Consider the following 21,210-nt stretch of genomic DNA (forward strand, 5'->3'; position numbering starts at 1 on the left):
TGCCTCCGTACTTGCACCTTGCCTAGTTAAACTCTTTCAGCTCTGTCTGTCAACATCTACCTTTCCTTCTTGCTGGAAGTTTGCCTACATTCAACCTGTTCTTAAAAAGGGTGACCGTTCTAATCCCTCAGACTACCGTCCTATTGCTTTAATTTCCTGCCTATCTAAAGTTTTTGAATCTATCCTCAACAGGAAGATTCTTAAACATCTATCACTTCACAACCTTCTATCTGATCGCCAGTATGGGTCCCGTCAAGGCCACTCTACTGGTGATTTTCTGGCTTTCCTTACTGAGTCTTGCTCATCCTCTTTTAGAGATTTTGGTGAAACTTTTGGTGTTGCCTTGGACATATAGAGTCTGGCACAAAGCTTTGATTTCCAAACTACCTTCCTACGGTTTCTATCCTTCTCTCTGTAACTTCATCTCAAGTTTCCATTCTGACCGTTCTATTCTATTGCTGCTGTGGTAGACACTGTTCTTCTCCTATATCTATTAACAGTAGTGTTCCTCAGGGTTCTGTCCTGTCGCCCACTCTCTTCTTATTATTCATTAATGATCTTCTAAGCCAAACTTCTTGTCCTATCCATTCCTACGCTGATGATACCACCCTGCACTTTCCCACGTCTTTTCATAGACGTCCAACCCTTCAGGAGGTAAACATTTCACGCAGGGAAGCCACAGAACGACTTCTGACTTCTGACTTCTTGACTTCTGATCTTTCTAAAATTTCTGATTGGGGCAGAGCAAACTTGGTATTGTTCAATGCCTCAAAAACTCATTTCCTCCATCTATCAACTCGACACAACCTTCCGGACAACTATCCCCTCTTCTTCAATGACACTCAACTGTCTCCCTCTTCTACACTGAACATCCTCGGTCTGTCCTTTACTTATAATCTGAACTGGAAACTTCACATCTCATCTCTAGCTAAAACAGCTTCTATGAAGTTAGGTGTTCTGAGACGTCTCCGCCAGTTTTTCTCACCCCCCCAGCTGCTAACTCTGTACAAGGGCGTTATCCGTCCATGTATGGAGTATGCTTCACATGTCTGGGGGGGTTCCACTCATACTGCTCTTCTAGACAGGGTGGAATCAAAAGCTTTTCGTCTTATCAACTCCTCTCCTCTAACTGACTGTCTTCAGCCTCTCTCTCACCGCCGCAATGTTGCATATCTAGATGTCTTCTACCGCTATTTTTATGCTAACTGCTCTTCTGATCTTGCTAACTGCATGCCTCTCTTCCTCCCGCGGCCTCGCTGCACAAGACTTTCTTCTTTCTCTCATCCCTATTCTGTCCTCCTCTCTAACGCAAGTTAACCAGTATTCTCAATCATTCATCCCTTTCTCTGGTAAACTCTGGAACTCCCTGCCTGCTTCTGTATTTCCACCTTCATATGACTTGAATTCCTTCAAGAGTGTGGTTTGAAGACACTTATTCATGAATTTTTGACCACTGCTTTGATCCTTTTATGGGACTGGCATTTCAGTGGGCATTTTTTTTTGTTGGATTTTTGTTGCCCTTGGCCAGTGTCCTTCCTACATAAAAAAAAAAAAAAAAAAACTGGCGGGCAGGAGTGTTGCTCATTCTGCTCTGATATTCAAGTCTGCAAGAACTTGATGCCACCATGCCCTAACTTAGCCAATGAATACCTACCTAATATAACATTTTTTCTTCATTATTTATATTATAAAGTCACTTAATTTTGATATCATAAGAACACGTAAAGGAAGCTGCAAGAAGTCTTCAGGCCTCCGCGTGTCTAATCCTGTGAGAAACATACATACTTATCATCCTCATTCATTAATCTGCCTTATCTTCTATCTATATCTAGCAGAACATTGGCATTTATCATAATTCTTTTCTTTATATTTCGGCGGCGAGGCAAAAGAAACACAGAACATATTGGCAAATCCTCATGCATATCCGTTGCAGTTTTTAGTGAAGCTCAAATCTGAATCTTACACCGGGCGATAACTGGTTTTTACATTTATATCTTTTATAGGAAGTGCGCGCTGCATTAGAGTGGAGGTGGAGCCAAAGCAAGCATTAACACCAAGGGCGGATTAATGACGACTGTATCAGTATTGTCGAGGAAGAACGAAGCTACATAGAACACAGCTACTCTGTTCGACCTGTCAGTTAGTGGCGTTGAAAGCTGCATTGGTGTTGTCAAGGAAGGACGAAGGTACATAGAAGCAGCACAAGGATATTCCATAGTCTGAAGCGCAAGAACACTGCTACTGCCACCCTGCTGCGTGCATCCCTCTCCATAATGAAGTGGGTGATAATTCTGTAGTTCAGAGGGCAACAGGAAAAACATCATTGTAATAACTAATCAGTGTAATAACTAAAATAATTATGAAGTGGGTGATAATACTGTAGTTCAGAGGGCAACAGGAAAAACATCATTGTAATAACTAATCAGTGTAATAACTAAAACTCAATAGCTACATATTAAAACAGTAAAATGAGGAGCAGAGAGAGAGAGAGAGAGAGAGAGAGAGAGAGAGAGAGAGAGAGAGAGAGAAGGAACAATTTGACAGTAGATCCCCAAAATGGACGAGTTTCTCTTCAGAGGTCCAGTCGCTGTTCGTCGCTGTCACCTGCTACCGCTGCTGTGTCTAACCACCGTGCTGCTCTCCTTCGCCCACTTCATCTATTGGAAAAGTACGTGGGATAAAAATACAAAGGACTTCACAAGGTAGAAACATCGTGTGTATATTTCTTATCTTCTCCAAATCGTGAGATAATGTGCTTGATTTTTACATATCAAATATTTTAAATATCAAATCAGATATTGAAGTCAATGCTTTGTAAAGGAAAGACCACGTATTCTGCTTGCCCCTCAGATGAAAAAATCAACCCTACAATACCAAGTTGTGCATTAACAATTTTACTGATACGGTTCACCTTTTGTTAACATTCAGAAGCCTAAAAATAGTTTGTATGAACGTGCAGGCTGATTTTGGGTTGATTTTAGTCTCTCCTAAACTACAGAATTATTCAGTTGACAACAGAAGAAAGAACGGAAGTGTCCTAATAATTGTAGGAACGTAATATGATGAATATTACCCACAAGTGAAAGGACTAAGAAAATTCTGGGTTTATGATATGTATCTTTGGAGGCAACAAAAAAGCAGCTAAGTTACGATATATAACAAAATACCATGGTCTTATACTGTGCAACTACTTTATTCGCAAGACTTTGGTGGCTATGAACACGATAAGTTCTGAAATGATGGTCACTTAATTAAAGTAAGAATTTGTTTCTTCATACAAGTGATACAACCAACGTACTGTGGAAGTGTTTATTTTTTTCTTGTCGCTCCTACAGATAATCATCATTTGCATCACTATTTCCACGTCACATCAGCACCACTCACTATCTTCTTGCCACATCACCACCACCGATCAATATATTTACGTGAACTCACAACCTCTGCAGTTATTTTATCGTATACACCATTTCCAATCAATATTCACAATACCCAACGCCACCACCACTCACCGTTGCCAACACAATAAAGGCTTTAAGTCACCTCTTAAGTTGGTGCCAATCTATTTATCTATGCATTCATTTATTATTTTTATAGCATCACCTTTGAGAGTTAAAATGAAGGATCCCAGCAGGGTGTTAGGAGGCAGTAGGCACCTGCCGAAACGATAATTACTCCCAGTGAGGTCTAAAGCACTGAATCAGGGGGTGCTGTGAACCCAGCTGTGACCTCACTGAACGTTTCCCTTTGTGTCTCACAACACAAGGGGGCAGTCACAGCCTGCCCTCTAAAGACAACTCTCTTCCTCCACACAAAACTACAAGCACCTAATAACACACAAAGACCCTTCACTCAAAATTTCAAAATTATCATGGTGACTCCTACACCAGCCTCGGAGTCCCCATCTGGGAATGGGACCATAAATGTCCCCAGGTCGGACTGCCCTTCTGACAACGACTCCAAGTGTCTTGACACAGCCCCCTCAACTTTTTCTTTATTAACTTCTGCAACATTCGCGGTCTAAGATCTAATTTTCAGTCTGTAGAACACCACCTCTCCTCTTCTAAACCTCATCTTCTTTTCCTCACTGAAACCCAGGTGTCTGAGGCAACTGACAGTAGCTCCTTTTCTGCTCCCTCCCACTTTTTCTATCCACATTTTCGATCCAAAGCAGGATGTTGCGTTTATGTGCGCAATGACTTAACTTGCTCTTGTGCCCACGCTCTTGAATCTTGCGAGTTTTTCACCATCTGGCTACGACTACAGAGTCACTCTCAAACTAAATTTATCTGTGCTGTATACCTCTCACCTAACTCCTCTGACTATAAGAAATTCTTTGACTTCCAAAGTGGAGCACATTCTGACCCTCTTCCCTTTTGCAGAGATCTCCATTCTTGGAGACTTCAATGTTCACCACCGGCTTTGGCTTTTCTCTCCCTTCACTGACCATCCTGGTGAACTAGCCTACAACTTTGCTATCCTCCACGACCTAGAGCAATTGGTGCAACACCCTACTCGTATTCCTGACCGTCTTGGAGATACGCCCAACATTCTTGACCTTTTCCTGACCTCTAATTCTTCTGCTTATGCTGTCACCCTCTCTTCTCTGTTGGGCTCCTCCGATCACAATCTCATATCTGTATCTTGTCCAATTGCTCCAATCCCTCCTCAAGAGCCCCCTAAGCGAAGGTGCCTCTGGCGTTTTGCCTCTGCTAGTTGGGGGGACCTAAGGAGGTATTTTGCCGATTTTCCTTAGAATGACTACAGCTTCTCTGTCAGAGACCCGTCTTTGTGTGCCGAGCGCATAACAGAGGTGACAGTGTCTGGCATGGAGGCGTACATTCCTCACTCTTTTTCTCGACCTAAACCTTCCAAACCTTGGTTTAACACAGCTTGTTCTCGTGCTATACATGATAGAGAGATGGCCCACAAAAGGTACTTAAGCCTTCCATCACCAAAATCTCATGCACTTTACATTTCTCCTCTGAAATATGCCAAGTCTGTTCTTCAACTAGCCAAAACTCCTTCATTAACAGAAAGTGTCAAAATTTTTAAAGATCTAACTCCCCTTGTGACTTCTGGCATCTATCCAAAAATATCTCCAATAACTTTGCTTCTTCTTCTTTCCCTCCTCTATTTCAACCAGATGGCACCACTGCTATCACATCTATTTCTAAAGCTAAACTCTTCTTTTAGACCTTTGCTAAAAACTCTACCTTGGACGATTCTTGGCTTGTTCCTCCCTCTCCTCCACCCTTTGATTATTTCATGCTACCTATTAAAATTCTTCGCAATGATGTTTTCCATGCCCTCGCTGGCCTAAACCCTCGGACGGCTTATGGACCTGATGGGGTCTCTCCTATTGTTCTCCGAAACTGTGCCTCTGTGCTTGCATCTTGCCTAGTGAAACTCTTCCAACTGTCTGTCTGTCAACATCTACCTTTCCTTCTTGCTGGAAGTTTGCCTACATTCAGCCTGTTCTTAAAAAGGGTGACCGTTCTAATCCCTCAAACTACCGTCCTATTGCTTTAATTTCCTGCCTATCTAAAGTTTTTGAATCTATCCTCAACAGGAAGATTCTTAAACATTTATCTCTTCACAATCTTCCGTCTGATCGCCAGTATGGGTTCCGTCAAGGCCGCTCTACTGGTGATTTTCTGGCTTTCCTTCCTGAGTCTTGGTCATCCTCTTTTAGAGATTTTGGTGAAACTTTTGGTGTTGCCTTGGACATATCAAAAGCTTTTGATAGAGTCAGGCACAAAGCTTTCATTTCCAAACTACCCTCCTATGGCTTTTATCCTTCTGTCTGTAACTTCATGTCAAGTTTCCTTTCTGACCGTTCTATTGCTGCTGTGGTAGACGGTCACTGTTCTCCTAAATCTATTAACAGTGGTGTTCCTCAGGGTTCTGTCCTGTCACCCACTCTCTTATTATTCATCAATGACCTTCTAAACCAAACTTCTTGTCTTATCCATTCCTACGCTGATGATACCACCCCGAACTTTTCCACGTCTTTTCATAGACGTCCAACCCTTCAGGAAGTAAACATTTCACATAGGGAAGCCACAGAACGCCTGACTTCTGATCTTTCTAAAATTTCTGATTGGGGCAGAACAAAAAACTCAATTCCTCCATCGATCAACTCGACACAACTTTCCAGACAACTATCCTCTCTTCTTCAGTGACACTCAACTGCCCCCCTCTTCTACACTGAACATCCTTGGTCTGTCCTTTACTTATAATCTGAACTGGAAACTTCACATCTCATCTCTTGCTAAAACAGCTTCTATGAAGTTAGGTGTTCTGAGACGTCTCCGCCAGTCTTTCTCACTCCCAGCTGCTAACTATTTAAGAGCCTTATCTTAAGTCCATGTATGGAATATGCTTTACATGTATGCGGGGTTCCACTTATACTGCTCTTCTAGATAGGGTGAAATCAGAAGCTTTTCGTCTCATCAACTCCTCTCCTCTAACTGACTGTCTTCAGCCTCTCTCTCTCATCGCCGCAATGTTGAATCTCTAGCTGTCTTCTACCGCTATTTTCATGCTAATTGCTCTTCTGATCTTGCTAACTGCATGCCTCCTCTCCTCCCGCGGCCTCGCTGCACAAGACTTTGTTCTTTCTCTCACCCCTGTTTTGTCCACCTCTTTAATGCAAGAGTTAACCAGTATTCTCAATCATTCATCCCTTTCTCTGGTAATCTCTGGAACTTCCTGCCTGCTTCTGTATTTCCACCTTCCTATGACTTTAATGCCTTCAAGTGGGAGGTTTCAAGACACTTATCCTTCAATTTTTAACTACCGCTTTGGACCTTTTTCTGTGACTGGCATCTTAGTGGGCTTTTTTTTTTTTTTTATTGGATTTTGTTGCTCTTGGCCACTGGCCCTTCTACATAAAAAAAAAAAAAAAAAAAATTCTGAGACAAAGTTATGTTCCAGCTGGAAGCGATGTCCTGAGACAAGACGACGCCCCGAAACGAAGTGACGCCCTGAAGCAGCACGTAATGGACACATGCAAGCAACTCTCTCTGCCAACCAATCTGAGCGGTGAGACGCTGAGTCACATGCACTATGACGACAGCAGGAAGGTGATATACTGTTTCATTCCCAAGGTAAGTGGTGGGAATTCCCAAGGGTGGTGGAAAGAGACCATTTGAGCTTGTAGTTAGTTCAGGAAAGACTTGAATGAGTGGCAGTTTTTCTGTATTTTAATTTGATAAATTTGGTATGTCAGTGATAACTGACTACGGCAGTAAAATGCATAAGGATTACAGGATCTGACAGTCATTTACAAACATTGGAATTCCCTAAACAGTGGTATTGAAGGAGACATGTTCAATGCTGGCATATGACATACGACCGCCGTATGTATATTGCGCTCTTTCCACGCCAGGTCGCGTGCACCAGCTGGAAGAGAGTGTGGTTCAAGATGACGGGAATGCTGAAGCCAGGGAAAGATGAAAACTCATTAGACAGGTGAGTACGTATTTACATCCTGTGTTTATAACCAGCTGGTTTTCTCTTCATTTCATTCTTCTTTTGTTCTTCTTTCTTTCTTACTTTGTTTCCTTCTTTCCTACTTTTCATGTTCCACTTTTAGATAATATAACACCTACTATGAATAACACACATCCCTTTTCATTTGCTCCTTTCTGATCCTCCACTTCCGCTGCTGTCTGTAACCAGCGCTTCATTCAGGACGACGGTGCACACCGTGCTTCCTCTGCTAGCGAATGCCAAGGACAAAGAAGAGAAACTCAGAACCTACAAAAAATTCATGCTGGTGCGTCATCCTGCTGTGCGCGTCCTGTCAGCCTACAGGGACAAGCTGGAGAACGCTGACAAGGTTTCTTTGTATAACTTCCACAAGATGATCGGGAAGAAGATAGAGATGAAGTACAGGTTAGTTATGTGTATAAGATAACTCTCTCTCTCTCTCTCTCTCTCTCTCTCTCTCTCTCTCTCTCTCTCTCTCTCTCTCTCTCACAAAGCCATCCCCTCAGAGGCACCAACGCGGGGAGTGGCCACAACGTCACCTTCCCGGAGTTCATTCGCTTCATCTCAGAGCCTGGAGGCGGCACAGCTGAACAGCGGAACGAGCACTGGCTGCCCATGCACACGCTCTGCAGCCCCTGCTCAGTGCATTATGACTTTATCGGCAAGTTCGAACATCTAAAGGAGGATTCGGAGTATCTGCTCAAGTGGCTCGGGGTGACAGATTTGATAAGTGAGTTCCCAGCTGCAGACAGACCCTTCCAAGCGAAAAGTCATGTCTCCAAATACTACGGACAACTCAGTGTGAAGGAAACCGTGGCTTTCCATACCAAATACAAGTCGGACTTTTTGCTTTTCAATTATACTTACATGTGAATGACTCATTAGCGAAGCGTAGTTTACACTTCGGATTATTATACAGTACCTTGTAAATGTTTTCCTCGCGTGTGTAGTTTGTAGAGACGCAGTATTACATAATAAGTGGCTTGATTTTGTAGTAGTTTTCTTTATACGTAGACCATGAATGACTCATTACTAACTCAAGGTGTAATTGGGGTTTGGGTTTTGTACAGTAGTTGTTCCTTTCACAGCATGCAGAATTTGCAGAGACTTCAAATAATTGTAGTGTGCGTGCAGAGCGTAGGTATGTTTTTCTAGTCTGAATTGCACCATAATTTGAAAATATTCTTCCTTCTAAAACCGTGACACAGCTTTGTGAAGATTTGCAAACTTATGACCGACTGAGTGAGTGGTCTTTTCCAAGCCACATCAGTGTAGGGCAAAGTGTTGGAGAGATCTTGGCTAAAACATGTACACCTCAGTTTTACCAGTCTATCCCTGCACATTCGGTTAGCCAGTCTGTCCCTGCGGATTTTGGGATTTCTCTCTCTCTCTCTCTCTCTCTCTCTCTCTCTCTCTCTCTCTCTCTCTCTGACAGTGGGAGTCACCTAAGTTTGCGGTGTGATGCGCTGGACCGTTCTCTCTTATCCTTAGAAAACGTTTTCCTTAAACTGTCCGTGGCAAACTAACATAATTCCCTTTGCATCAGGCAACCCACCCAGGGACTGAACCTTGGGGATGAGCCTAAATCATCAGTATTCACTGTGGCGGTGTGACGCCTCAGTCTGTCGTTTGCGTGTGTTTAGTTACTGATTTATTACTTGCCAAGTGTTTATTAGAGTTAGAAGTGGTTTCCTTAAATGCAGTGATAGGACGTCAGCCCACGAATCATAAGAGCCTAGGTTATCGTTACCCGACTACCGCGTGAGAGAAGGGTGGTGATAGCGCAGGAGGGAGAGGAGAGTGTTGTTTCAGTGAAGTGCTCTTGTTCCTGGGAAATAGACGTGGTACTCAGCATATAACCACTTGTTTCCTCATTTGATAAGTATCGTCTACCAAAGATAAGTTAACCACACTCCCCTGCAGGTTACAGACTAAGGAAATGCTTATTGCCTGAGGGAAACACAAAGCTTTACTAGTACGTAATCGAAGTCGCTTGGTGAAGAAACTCATTATAATTGTACAGAAACAAAATTATTATTCGTAAATTTCTTAATAAATATATGATTGAATAAATGAATAAACAGGTGAATCAGAAACAACGACTGTAAATTGTACGAACCTAATTAAAGAGATAAATAATTAGAAAATATAAGCATAGTTTTCAGTGTGTGTGTGTGTGTGTGTGTGTGTGTGTGTGTGTAACATCTAAAAAAGAAACAAATTAAATCTGAATAAAGAAGGTACAGGATAAAAAATCATTATTGATTGTTACCTCTCTTTCTGTGTGTGTGTGTGTGTGTGTGTGTGTGTGTGTGTGTGTGTAGCATATAAAAAGGAAAAATCTGACAAAATATACAGAATTAAATAATAATAATAGGAGAGAGAGAGAGAGAGAGAGAGAGAGAGAGAGAGAGAGAGAGAGAGAGAGAGAGAGAGAGAGACTCCACAAACACTACTTCGAAGCCAGTGTATAATAATAACTGTTCAAACACACACACACACACACACACACGATTTAATAGGTCACCAACTCCATAATGAACGCTTGTACCCTAAGGAAATTAGTATAAAATGTTTTGGTTAGAAGAAATAACTCTGCTGACTTAGACAATAAAAGTAACAATAGATAAATCAATTTTAACGACCTGCATTAGGAGTGATGATAAGAAGGATAAATGAGGTGTTCAGTTATCTCATCCTCACAACACAGGCAGTGGGAATGGTGGTTACTGAGAGGGGAAGGAGGGAGCGGGAGGGAGTGGAGAGCGGTGGGTGAGGAGCAAAGAAGGTGAAGACGGAAGTCCCCACAGCTACTGGCTTTCTGTAGGGCGAGAAGCAGCGAGGGGCGTGGACGAAGGTCTCCAATGGGTAAGTATACAATATTTGTTTTGGTTAGATGTATATTCTCCTTGCACGTGTTGGTAAGGGTGAGTGTGTCTCTGGTGTGAGTGGTGTCTAGTCCAATGGTTTAGTGCAAGTGTTCATTCAGGTGTGGTGTGGCTGTGAAATAGTGGTGCTTTGTGGAGTAGTGTACAGTGGTAGGATCTCCGAGGTGTGACAGGTGTACCGCTGAACTTGTAAGGTGCCCTAAGTGTCTTTGTGAATGACTTGTCTTGTTTGAATGGTTTTGGTTACATTACCTCTTCCATGAACTTTTATTTGCGTTTTATCGCGTTCTTAAAGTAGAAAGCACCTGCGTTTTTAATCTTGTAAAACGTCAGTACCTCAGTAAGTTGTTCTCTCATAATGAGACAAGTGTGCTAATGCGGTCCCAGGTGTTGGAAGTATCATTGTTGGAGGGTAGTTCACAATGTGTTTGTTTCAGGCTCTGAGTAAGAGTGTTAAGTCACCGTGCTTCGGCAACGGGAGAAAAAAATTTGTACGGCATTTGGCAATGGGGGAAACATCTGTGCAACACCTGCGTAAGCAAAAACACTGGTTTTCATGACTTTTAAAGTAATCATTAAATTTAAGGTTATTGATTAAATTTAGGGTTATTGAACCTAAGCAAGAGGGTTAATGAACCTAAGTGAGCATGTGTTTAACAAGAACGAATTTAAGTTTCCGAAATTACACGATTGAATCCATATACTTAGGAATAATAAGAACTTTAAATACTGTATGAAGGTATAATAATTCAAACGTATTTTGTATTTATATGAAATGTACTAACGTGTCAATTCCAACATTTATGAATATTTCTCGGGTTGTCGCTCGTCACCTGTGTTCAAGGCTGCCTGCACCTCTGCCCTAAGCAATCTACAGCAACTGGTGAATGATTTTGATGCTCAGCGGCGGCCCTCCATTCCACGGCGTGGGTGGGCTGCTTTCCGAACACTAACAGTAAGACTTATGGGTTGGCTGTTTGCTGGCTAATAAGCGGTTTGTTGATAAGAGTTCGAGAGAGACTATTTTTTTTTTCTTTTTTATTTATTTATTTATTTATTTATTTATTTATTTTTGTGAATTTAGGATGCTTGTTCTCCGGAGGCTCTTTGAAGTAAAATAATGACGGTTTTCCAATGAGTTCGTTCGTTTTCAGAGCCTACGAAGTTACCGATGAGATCTACGAAGTAATAATCTGTTAAAAATAAACGTATATTACCTAACACACCAAAAAATACGGTGTTTTTGTAACGTTTATCCTTGGATGTTTGTCATGTTTGTTTCTCTCTCGAGGATAATTTGGATGGATTGGATTGGCAGTGCTGATATTCTATTTTTCCTCATTAATCCATCTTAATCAGTCCCTGAATATGTCCTTGTACCTTTATCATTAAATTCCTTGTACCTATGACTGTCGATGAAAGCGATCGGTCTTGCTTACAAAGTCATATCAATAATCTTTTGCTGCAAGGGGGAAAAAATGTTCCAGCATTTGATAAAATTTTTTATTTCATGTACTGAACAAAAAACTCCAATTTATTATTTCATGTACTGAACAAAAAACTCCAATTTCCTGCAGTCTCTTGTCTGCATCACCTGCGACCCACAAACTACAGCGAGACCTTTTCTGTCAGCTGGCTAGGATTTACACTTGATTTGAATTGAAGTTTATGAATTGATGCTTAGGATGAAGTTTGATTTGAAGGTTTTGATCCCAAGTCTGAATTGAAGTTTACCATCCAAGTTGGATGGGATGCCTGATTTTTCGAACATTGTACATCGAAATGGAGTCTGAGACGGCCTAAATGTACACTAGATACCATTAAATGGTACAAAAGCCTCCAGGTAGTTCGTTAATTGCCACGGTGAAGAACGAAAAATCGGAATAAGTGTACTGTTTGACTTTATCACTTCGGTATTTAGTTCATGCACAGAACTGCATACCTATCACATTTTCACGCGTTACTTTTTATCATGTCACTTTTTTTCACTTGGGGTAACACCCCATCCACTACACACACCATCCTGTGTAGATCAAGATTTTGAATTTTGAATGTCATTTTGCCAAGAGATACTCGTATTTCTCGGTACAGTATTATCTCGTAGCACAAGACGTGGTGGCACATATACGTGTACGTGTCAGTGTCCGGTCCGGAAATCGGTAATTAGTATGCTAAGGTTACTAACGTTACCTCCATAATCCCCTTTTTTTAATTATCCCCAATCCCCTTTTTCCTATTGGTGCTTGAGTAATTTTTCTCAATTGCTCAAATAATGCTGGAATTATGCAAACATTACTACTACTGGAAACGATAATAACTTCCAGTGGATAACTTTCACTGCAGCCCGGCAAAAATAGTCGTGTTATATAGGAGTGTTATATAAGAAATTACCGTCGCTTCCCTAATCCCCTTTGATGGTGCAGGGTCCCCTTGTTCAACTATCTATCGCTCGGGTCAAGCAAGCAGTCTTTAAAAACTCTGATAACTTCCACAGGCTGTTAGTTGTTTAAGAATAATAGTCAGGTTATAGTGAGTTATTTAAGAATATGAAACTAACGTTATACACACACTGTTCCGTCATGTCACTTTACCTTTGTTATTCAGTTTGCTAATGAGAAGGCAGGGCAGGGACAAAACGAGGCATTTTTTTAAGGGTGGATTTCACTGCCGCCATCTCTCAAAACTCACCACAACACAGGAAGAAAATAGTGCAATTCTAATAACAAAAAAAAAAAAAAAAAAAAAAAAAAAAATCGGGATTTTATTGTAATCAAGATTGCGGAAAAAAAAGTAATTGTAATCAGGATTGCAGATTGCGGGAGAAATAGCGCAATTTTCTCCAGGTTAGATAAAAGTGCATTTTTTTCCAGGATAGATAAAATAATGTAATTTTCTCCAGGATAGATAATAAAATAGGATAAATAAAATAGGAGCAATTTTCTCCAGGATAGATAAGAGCATTTTTCTCCAGGATAGATAGGATAGATAAAATAGTGCAATTAATAAGAAAAACCGTGCAATTCTAATCAGGACATAAGAAATGGTGCAATTCTAACCAGGACTCAGGAAAATGGGAGAACTCTTACCAGGATAGAAGAAAAATAGTAAGGAAAAAATAGCACTATCCTACCATCAACAAATACCTGATTAAACCAAACCAGTCACTCACTCGGCCAAAACCTACCAGTCAATCACTCACCAGTCTTGCATTCTGCCTTGTTTTACATTCTGCTTTCCCTCAGCTACCTCAGCTGCTTGCTATCCTTTCCTCCACCACCTCTTCACTCCATCACACTTGCCAGTACCCGCGCACTGCTCCTCAAGTCTCCCATACTACCTAGCTAGAAGCACGAACACCTTAGGCAACTGTCACTAGTGTAGATGTAGATCCGGAGCTGGCTGTAGTCTGCTTGATGCTTTTTGTTTTTCTTTTCATCCATGTTTAATATTTTATTACGCTCTCTTTGCTACTGCTGGTGCTGGTCTTGATCTTGATGCTACAGTTGACTGAGGATTACTCTTCAGCGATTTCTAACCAACTCCTGTAGGGAAAAACAAAGCAGACACACGAATAATTTCTACAACTAGTACACTACTCTCTTCTAGAATGCCTTCTCTGCCTCAATCATCCTTTCACTCGTCTCTCTATACAGTCCCAACACCAATACCATCCATTGCCATCTTTCTCCACTCCTTTTTTTCCTATTATGCCCTAATTCAATTGAAATAAAATCCACTCCTTTTTTCCTATTATGCCCTAATTCAGTTGAAATAAAATAATCTCTCGTGTCTCCCTCATACATAATGTCTCTGTTTACCAAATATATTCCATAAGTACAAAATGCATCAAGGAAAAAGTGAAGAAAGACAGGTTTCAAATGTGTGTGTGTGTGTGTGTGTGTGTGTGTGTGTGTGACTGGTGAGGAGACGTGACTGTTGGGTATAATGTCCGTATGTGTGTGGCATCGCACTTTGTATGTCTTAAGTAGCTGGTGCTGCCTTACGTGACTGGTGCTTCGTGTAACAATGTGGCGTGGTGCAAAACGTTGTGTAATGATATAGTGCCGTGCAGTTACATCTCAGTTATCTCTCAAGTGGTAGCGGAGGAGGAGGAGGAGGGAGACTGCCGGTAAGTCTTCCCCTGGGTGCCGATAGTACGCCACTGGAGTCTTGAGGGAAGATGCAAAGTTTTATGATGCATGACGGCAGCCGCGCCACCTCCAGGGCGTCGAGCAGTTCACAAGTACTCGTGGGAGTCATGATGCATCGCTTTAAAATTTATTTGCTCGTGGATACTCTTACATTACAGCGATATATATATTTTTTTGTGTGTGACTTTCGTATGATGTTCTTGTGACACAGATGTTTTTTTTATCAATCTGTCTTCCTTTCTTCCATTAGAGACAATGAGATAGACGATAACTTCACTTTATGAATCAAATAATCCGGAGTACAAGAATGAAAACTAAAATCTAATATAATGTGACGATTTTAGATCTGTAAATCTAAAGAGAAATAAATAAATGAATAAACTTATTTCTCTCCAATAGGTATAATATAAACAGAGCTCATGATGGTCAAGTCTTCGTCTATTGGTCGGTCTTCGTCACTTGGCCTCTTGAGTTATCTTTAGTTTGACAATGTATCTTTCTCACTATGGACCAAGAGAAAATCTGGTTTGTTTACGTCTGTCTATGTCTGTATCTACAAGACCAAAAGCAATATTGTGACTGACTGATGCTCTCTTCAATGAGGAACAAATATCACTACTTTCAAAGATGTCGAGGATTAAGACTGTCGGTCACATTTTGCTTTGTTTCCCATACACACGCTGATACACGATGCTCAAAAATCCCTCCCTCGCAGCATTCCGCCTCGCCGCACCAATGCCACACTATTCCGCCTCCCCCGGCTCTATTCCACCTCCCCCACGCACCATTTCGCTCCCCACCTCGCCCTCTCCGCCCTGTCACCAGCCACCACACTTACCCAGAGACGTCAAGAAAATATACTGCCTCCAGTCGGGTACACACTTTTCTCACTTTTACATTTTCAGTTCGGTTGTTTTGCAGAAATGAGTTTGTTCGTCTAGGTTTCGTGCTTTTTGTTTTCCGTGGTACTTTTTGCCTTGAGTGACACTGCGTCAGATGAACGATAATCCAGGATCGTTAGGGTCGTATTTCTGAACGTTGGTACACCATAGGAACTGCTTTTAGAGGTCACAGAGATGATAAGCCAGGTTCTGAGGGATGTTTTCCTTAGTAATGGTGCACAGACTTCGGTAAAATATTACTATAATCATGAAAACCTCAATGACTTCCACTACAGCTTGCCGAAGAGGGACAGACGCCGAACTGCCTTGAGAACAGGGTGTTTATTAATGGTGCTGAGTCCTTGCTGACACAGAACTACAATCGTGAAAACCTCTTTAAAAATTCCAAAGACCTACAGCTTGCCAAATAGTGTTCGCGATGGACGCCGAAATGTCTTGAGAACACGTCCTTATTAGCATTACGTTCAGGGTCCGCAATCATCCACCTGAGTAATAAGGCAACGTGATTCGACAAGCGGGAAGCGCATCAAGCTCCCCGGATTGAGGCTGCAGGAGACAACTCTGACTGAGGGAGGCAAAGGGATGTCCGCGGGGCTTGTGGCTACAGTAAGTGGATCAATTTTGCCACGAATTACTCTGAAGGTGAAGGACGTCCGCGTGAGGCTAGACTGTCAAGGGGCGGTGGGTTCTGGAAGTAGTAGTATGATGCCATTGATGGTGGAAGAGGTAGTTGTAATGGTAGTAATGGTAGTGGAAGGCTAGCTAACTGTGAGCGGGTTCTTGTGATAGCAGTGATGGTGAGGATGGGAGTTGTGATCCTGGTGATGGAAATGGTAGTAGTAGTAGTAGTAGAGGGCGCTGCTACTTCTACTAATGTCAGTTTGTGCAATTCATATGAACTATCGAGATCACAAAAATACTAATATGGCAAAGAGTACCTTATATCAGAAGCTGGATATAGTACTTTCTAGAGCACACTTCAATAGACGTGAAAGGAAGGCCGAGGAGGGTGAGGAGGTAAACACGACGACAAGATGGACGGCAATACTGGGGGATGAACATGTGGTATTAAAGATGAGTTTGGGAGCGTTTCGTGTACGTAGAGAGAGAGAGAGAGAGAGAGAGAGAGAGAGAGAGAGAGAGAGAGAGAGAGAGAGAGAGAGAGAGACTAATATAGTAAAGCGTAAGAATGCACGGCCAGACTGATAACATACACATTAGCAAAGAGGAATATGCAGACTACATGCGAGGTGATCTCGGAGAAGCTTACGCATATATGCAAAAAAAAAAAAAAGTTATATATAATAATGAATAGGAAACAAGGAAAGAAAAAAAAAAAAGAGAGCGAGAACTGAGAGCACAAAGGAGAGAGAAGATTAAAGTGTGGGGTCTGAGAGAGAAGTTAAACGAGTTTACAGGGAAAGCAGAAGAAAGAAGAGGACAGCTGTTGTGGTAGGACATGAGGGGAAGTGACGAGGTATGAGGGAAGCTACAGCAACACGGGCACAGGCGGCGGCTCAGTCTGCCAAAAAACATATGTCGCAATACACACAAACTTGGTGGTGGAGGGAAGATATACAGGAAGTTTTAACAAGAAAATGAACCGCTGACAAGAGTGGGAGAGAAAAAAAAATACATATATTATATATATAGTGGGACAACAGAGGAGCCGGTACAAAGCAGTCAATTCGGAGGTCAAAAGAAACGGTGACGGCAACGAAATGGCAAGCAACGCAGGAATAGTTTTAAATGTTGGAGGCAAGGGGGAGGAAAAAACATAATGCATACTGGCAAGAGAGGGATACGAGAAAGAAAGCTGAATCTAAACAAGACAGGGAGTGATGCAGGCCGCTAAAAAATCACTGGGGATACTTCGCACAACATCAATAAAATGGCAGAAAGAACTTCATATAGTAAAATGAAACATACAAGATCAGTTACAAGGGGAGTAGAGTGGAAGGACTATAGAGTACGTACAAGTTGCAGAGAGAAGGGCTAAGTGGGCAACAGATGCGATGAAAGGAGGGAAAAGGAGTGGTTTGTCCAAGGTATCCAAGTTTGTGAAAGCCTTAGGGGGAGATGGATTGGACTATACATTTGTTGAGAAAGATTCAGGGAGGTACGGGAAAAGGAACAAACACGGTGATGCCAAATGGAAGCTGTGCTAGAGTGCTTAAATTGTTGATGGATAGATACATTTAGTTATCGGAAAGGTTTGAATGCACCGAGAGAGGAATTGCATATATGTATGTTTTGAGGAGATATGTTTGGATTAATAAGTGCAACATGAACGTGTGGGAACAAAACATTCTCAACTTGCCCATCATCCCTCGTGTTTTGAGGAGATATGTTTGAATTAATAAGTGTAACATGAACGTGTGGGAACAAAACATTCTCAACTTGGCCATCATCCCTCGTGTCTTGATTTATACAAAAATCATCCACTTCCTTTCCTGTCCTGCTGCTTTTTTTGTTTTCCACCTCTGTGCCTCCAGATTAATCTTGCAGAGGTGATTTCAGGTATTCATTGTTTTCCACTCGTTAAGTTTCTCCGCTTTCAGGTAAACTTTCACGTTCAGACCTTCCTTGATGAGGCTTAAATATTCTGTTTTCTTCCTGCCGATCCTCAGGCATCTCTTTCTTTTGAAGTTTTCCTTCACTCCTCAAGTTTCACTCCACTGCTTCTTTACTTGGACCACAGAGGACAAAGACCGCAAGGACAATGCAGTGTCAGTGCTCTTCGTCTGTAGTCGAGTACAGCCCAATTATTTCTAGTGTGTTTTGCGTCTTTCCTTAAACTTAAGTTCTCTGATGTGCTAAGAATCAATCAAATATCGCGCTTTACTACTAGACCGTCAACAAATCGGAATATTCAAGATTGAGAGGAAATGTAAAACAGAGTGGAGGTGAGTTCTGCATGTTTCTAGACTTGTCGCCTTGAGTGCACCAGCGAGAGCAATCAAGATAAGTGTGGCTTACAAACAGAGAAATTTCATGTAATAGAAAGATATTTTGCTCTGAAACTGTCTGACAAACTCACCATCAAGACAGAAACAACATGCATTGAACATCAGCATAAAAATAAGTGACATTACTTTCAGAACTGCGCGACGAGAGGATCGGCGGGGAAACTAGTGACAGGGAAGAGATCAAAAGGAAGACAGGCCGATTAGGATGTAGAAGGGGAATACACAGAGATAAATGAGCGATGTTATCCTCGTGGAAATTGACACAACTCATTTTCTATTACTGGAAAGCTGTTTCTCCTTTAAGATTCGCCTTGCCCTATACGAGAGTGAGGTGTGTGAAGCTGGTAACACGGGGATCTCACTGTCAATTTTCGCATCTCACCTGACTGTTGAGGTGACATACGATTGCATTCCTTGTATCCATGGCTATGAATATCATTTCTACCCATCTGGCTGAGACTCCATCGCCATTCACAAAACAAAGATTAAACAAATTTATGAATGAGGATAGGCGAAAATAAGTAGGTGTGCTTCATACCACGTGTAGGTCCCAAAGCTTCTTGCATCTTCCGTTATTTTCTGAAGTGCTCATGTTTCCTATGTTCTTAAAACGTTTCAGTGCTGTGGACGTCTCGCTTCATTCTAAGTAACACACTTCAATTTCCAAACAGAAGCAAGCCTGTGATAATCATAATATAGAAACCAAAGTCTTGGAAGATTTCAGTGACCAGTTTGTCCGCCATCTTCCTTCCCTGAGCCGTGCACGCCTCACCCGCGAGCAGAGTTGACTTCACTTGTTTTAATGTTAGCTATTTCAAGACTAAACTGACTACGAGGTCAAGCGTGTCTGACACCAAGCGAGTCTCTGAATACCAGTTCTCATATTCATTCGGACCTTCATATTTCACTGTACGATGTATCTCTTGTAAGACCCATTGTTCCTCTGCATGTATTCATGAAATCTTGCGTCTCCCTCAGCGAAGACGTGATGTAAATGTAAAACCCGGCAGCAGTGTCCGCTCTGAAGACGACGGACGCACCTGCAATCTAGTCACTTCCTCGTTAATGCAGCAGCAGAGTGATCAGGCGGAGCAAGTTGACGACGTTAGGTGAACATTTTCTAAAATCACTAATAGCGGAATCTATACCGTCAAGTTAAATGAGTGATAATACAGAAGCTATAATAAAATAATAAGGTAAGATATGGATGAAATATGAGACCAAATATAAGCACTAAGGAATCAGGTTAGCTAAAAAATGAAAATACACTTCAATTTCCTTCGTCTGGATCGAGTTGACTGTAATGTTTATAAAATGTTATATTAATTACCTTTCCATTTATAACGTAGACATATATTTTGACTTTCAATATTGGAAGTGATGACTTGTCTTTGTTGAAGTTTTAGTCACCGCTATCCAACATCACATACTATCTTGTCAAAAACGTAAGATAAGCAATAAGTGACACACACACACACACACACACACACACACACACACACACACACACACACACACACACACACACACACACACACACACACACACATGAAATACACGTAGCGATATATTTGTGAAGACCTTTGTCCGTGCCCATATTTTCTGTACACTCTCCCCTTCCTCGCCTGTATCGTCAGCTCACGTCGCATTCACAGCTTCGTGTCGCGGGCGTTTCTCTCCCCTTCTCCTTCTGCGGCGGTCTCAAGTCTGCAGGGGAGAGAAATACTGCCGGTCATACGAAAGGTGCCATGTATCATCAAGCTGCTCCTCCTCCTCCTCCTCCTCCTCCTCCTCCTCCTCCTCCTTTCTCTTTTTTCTTCCTCTTTTCTTCGTCTCTCTCTCCTTTTCTTCTTCCATTTTAATATTCTTCTCCTGCTCCGCTTACCTTTCTTTTATTATTGTATTCTTTATTGTAATTGCATTCTTATTGTTTTTTTATTCTGTTGTTGTTCTACTTCTTTTCCCTCTTTTTTTTTTTTCTCTACAGACTCTTCTTGTTCTATCCTTCTCCTCTTCCTCCTCTTTTTCTTTTCTTTTCTTATACTCTCATCCACTTTCTATCCCTTCCTCCTCTTCCTCTTCCTCATCCTCGACTCTTCTTTCTTGATCTTCTTTCTCATTCTTCCCCTTCCCTTCTTCCGCCTGTTCCTCCGTATCTACTTCCAGCCGATGTTTCTCCTTTTTCCTCTTCCTGTTTCTCTCTCTTTCGGGTGTTCCTTTCGTTTTCTCAGCCTTAACTTTCCTTTCTTTCCTTTTCACCCTCTCCCTTTATTTGTTTTCTTATGTTTACCTTATTTCGTCTTTCTATTTTCCTTATCATTGTTTACCCTCAATTTACATTTTTCTTACCATTTTATTTTTTATTTTCTTGTTTGCCACTCACATTCACTATTGTTCAAATTTTTCCCTTTGTTCATTTTTTTTCAGATTTCAGTCTTGCTTTAATCAATTCTTCAGAAAATTTCCTTCCTTAAAAGTAAAAAAAAAAACTTTCCTCCCAAGGTATTTATATGAAAATTTTGGTTTCCTTCTCCTTCACGTTATCTTTTTTTCCCTTTCCCTTCCCTTCCCATCCCTCTTTCTTTTCTCTCCTCTCTCTCTCTTTTTTCACCTTCCAAGCATCTCTGTAAACCTCTTTTCTCTTTTTCCCTTTTTTTTTTCCCTTCTCTGGGACCCGCGGCGCCCTTATAGGCCACCACCGTCAAGGAAGCTCAAGGGATATGTGAACTCCTCCTCCTCCTCCTCCTTCCTGGTGCTCTTCCTGCCCTGTCACTCCCGGAATGGCAGTGCTTGAGTCCTGACGATT

General features: G+C 41.6%; 1 protein-coding gene across 10 annotated transcripts in view; it reads left to right on the top strand.

The window, feature by feature from the left end:
- The window catches only part of LOC135104319 (carbohydrate sulfotransferase 11-like), a 240,446-nt gene extending 230,853 nt beyond the window's left edge, over positions 1 to 9,593 (top strand). For 8 of the 10 annotated variants that reach the window (XM_064011582.1, XM_064011583.1, XM_064011581.1 and 5 more), the window contains 6 exons: positions 2,004 to 2,278; positions 2,577 to 2,668; positions 6,937 to 7,109; positions 7,391 to 7,473; positions 7,684 to 7,899; positions 8,001 to 9,593. In XM_064011582.1, coding sequence (XP_063867652.1) covers positions 2,274 to 2,278; positions 2,577 to 2,668; positions 6,937 to 7,109; positions 7,391 to 7,473; positions 7,684 to 7,899; positions 8,001 to 8,367 — 936 coding nt within the window. In that variant the 5' untranslated portion in view covers positions 2,004 to 2,273 and the 3' untranslated portion in view covers positions 8,368 to 9,593. The remainder of the gene's footprint in view (positions 1 to 2,003; positions 2,279 to 2,576; positions 2,669 to 6,936; positions 7,110 to 7,390; positions 7,474 to 7,683; positions 7,900 to 8,000) is intronic. The other 2 variants (XM_064011590.1, XM_064011591.1) reach the window with 2 other exon arrangements.
- Positions 9,594 to 21,210: the final 11,617 nt, after the last annotated feature.

The sequence above is a fragment of the Scylla paramamosain genome, chromosome 10 (assembly GCF_035594125.1).
Source record: "Scylla paramamosain isolate STU-SP2022 chromosome 10, ASM3559412v1, whole genome shotgun sequence".
NCBI lineage: Eukaryota > Metazoa > Arthropoda > Malacostraca > Decapoda > Portunidae > Scylla > Scylla paramamosain.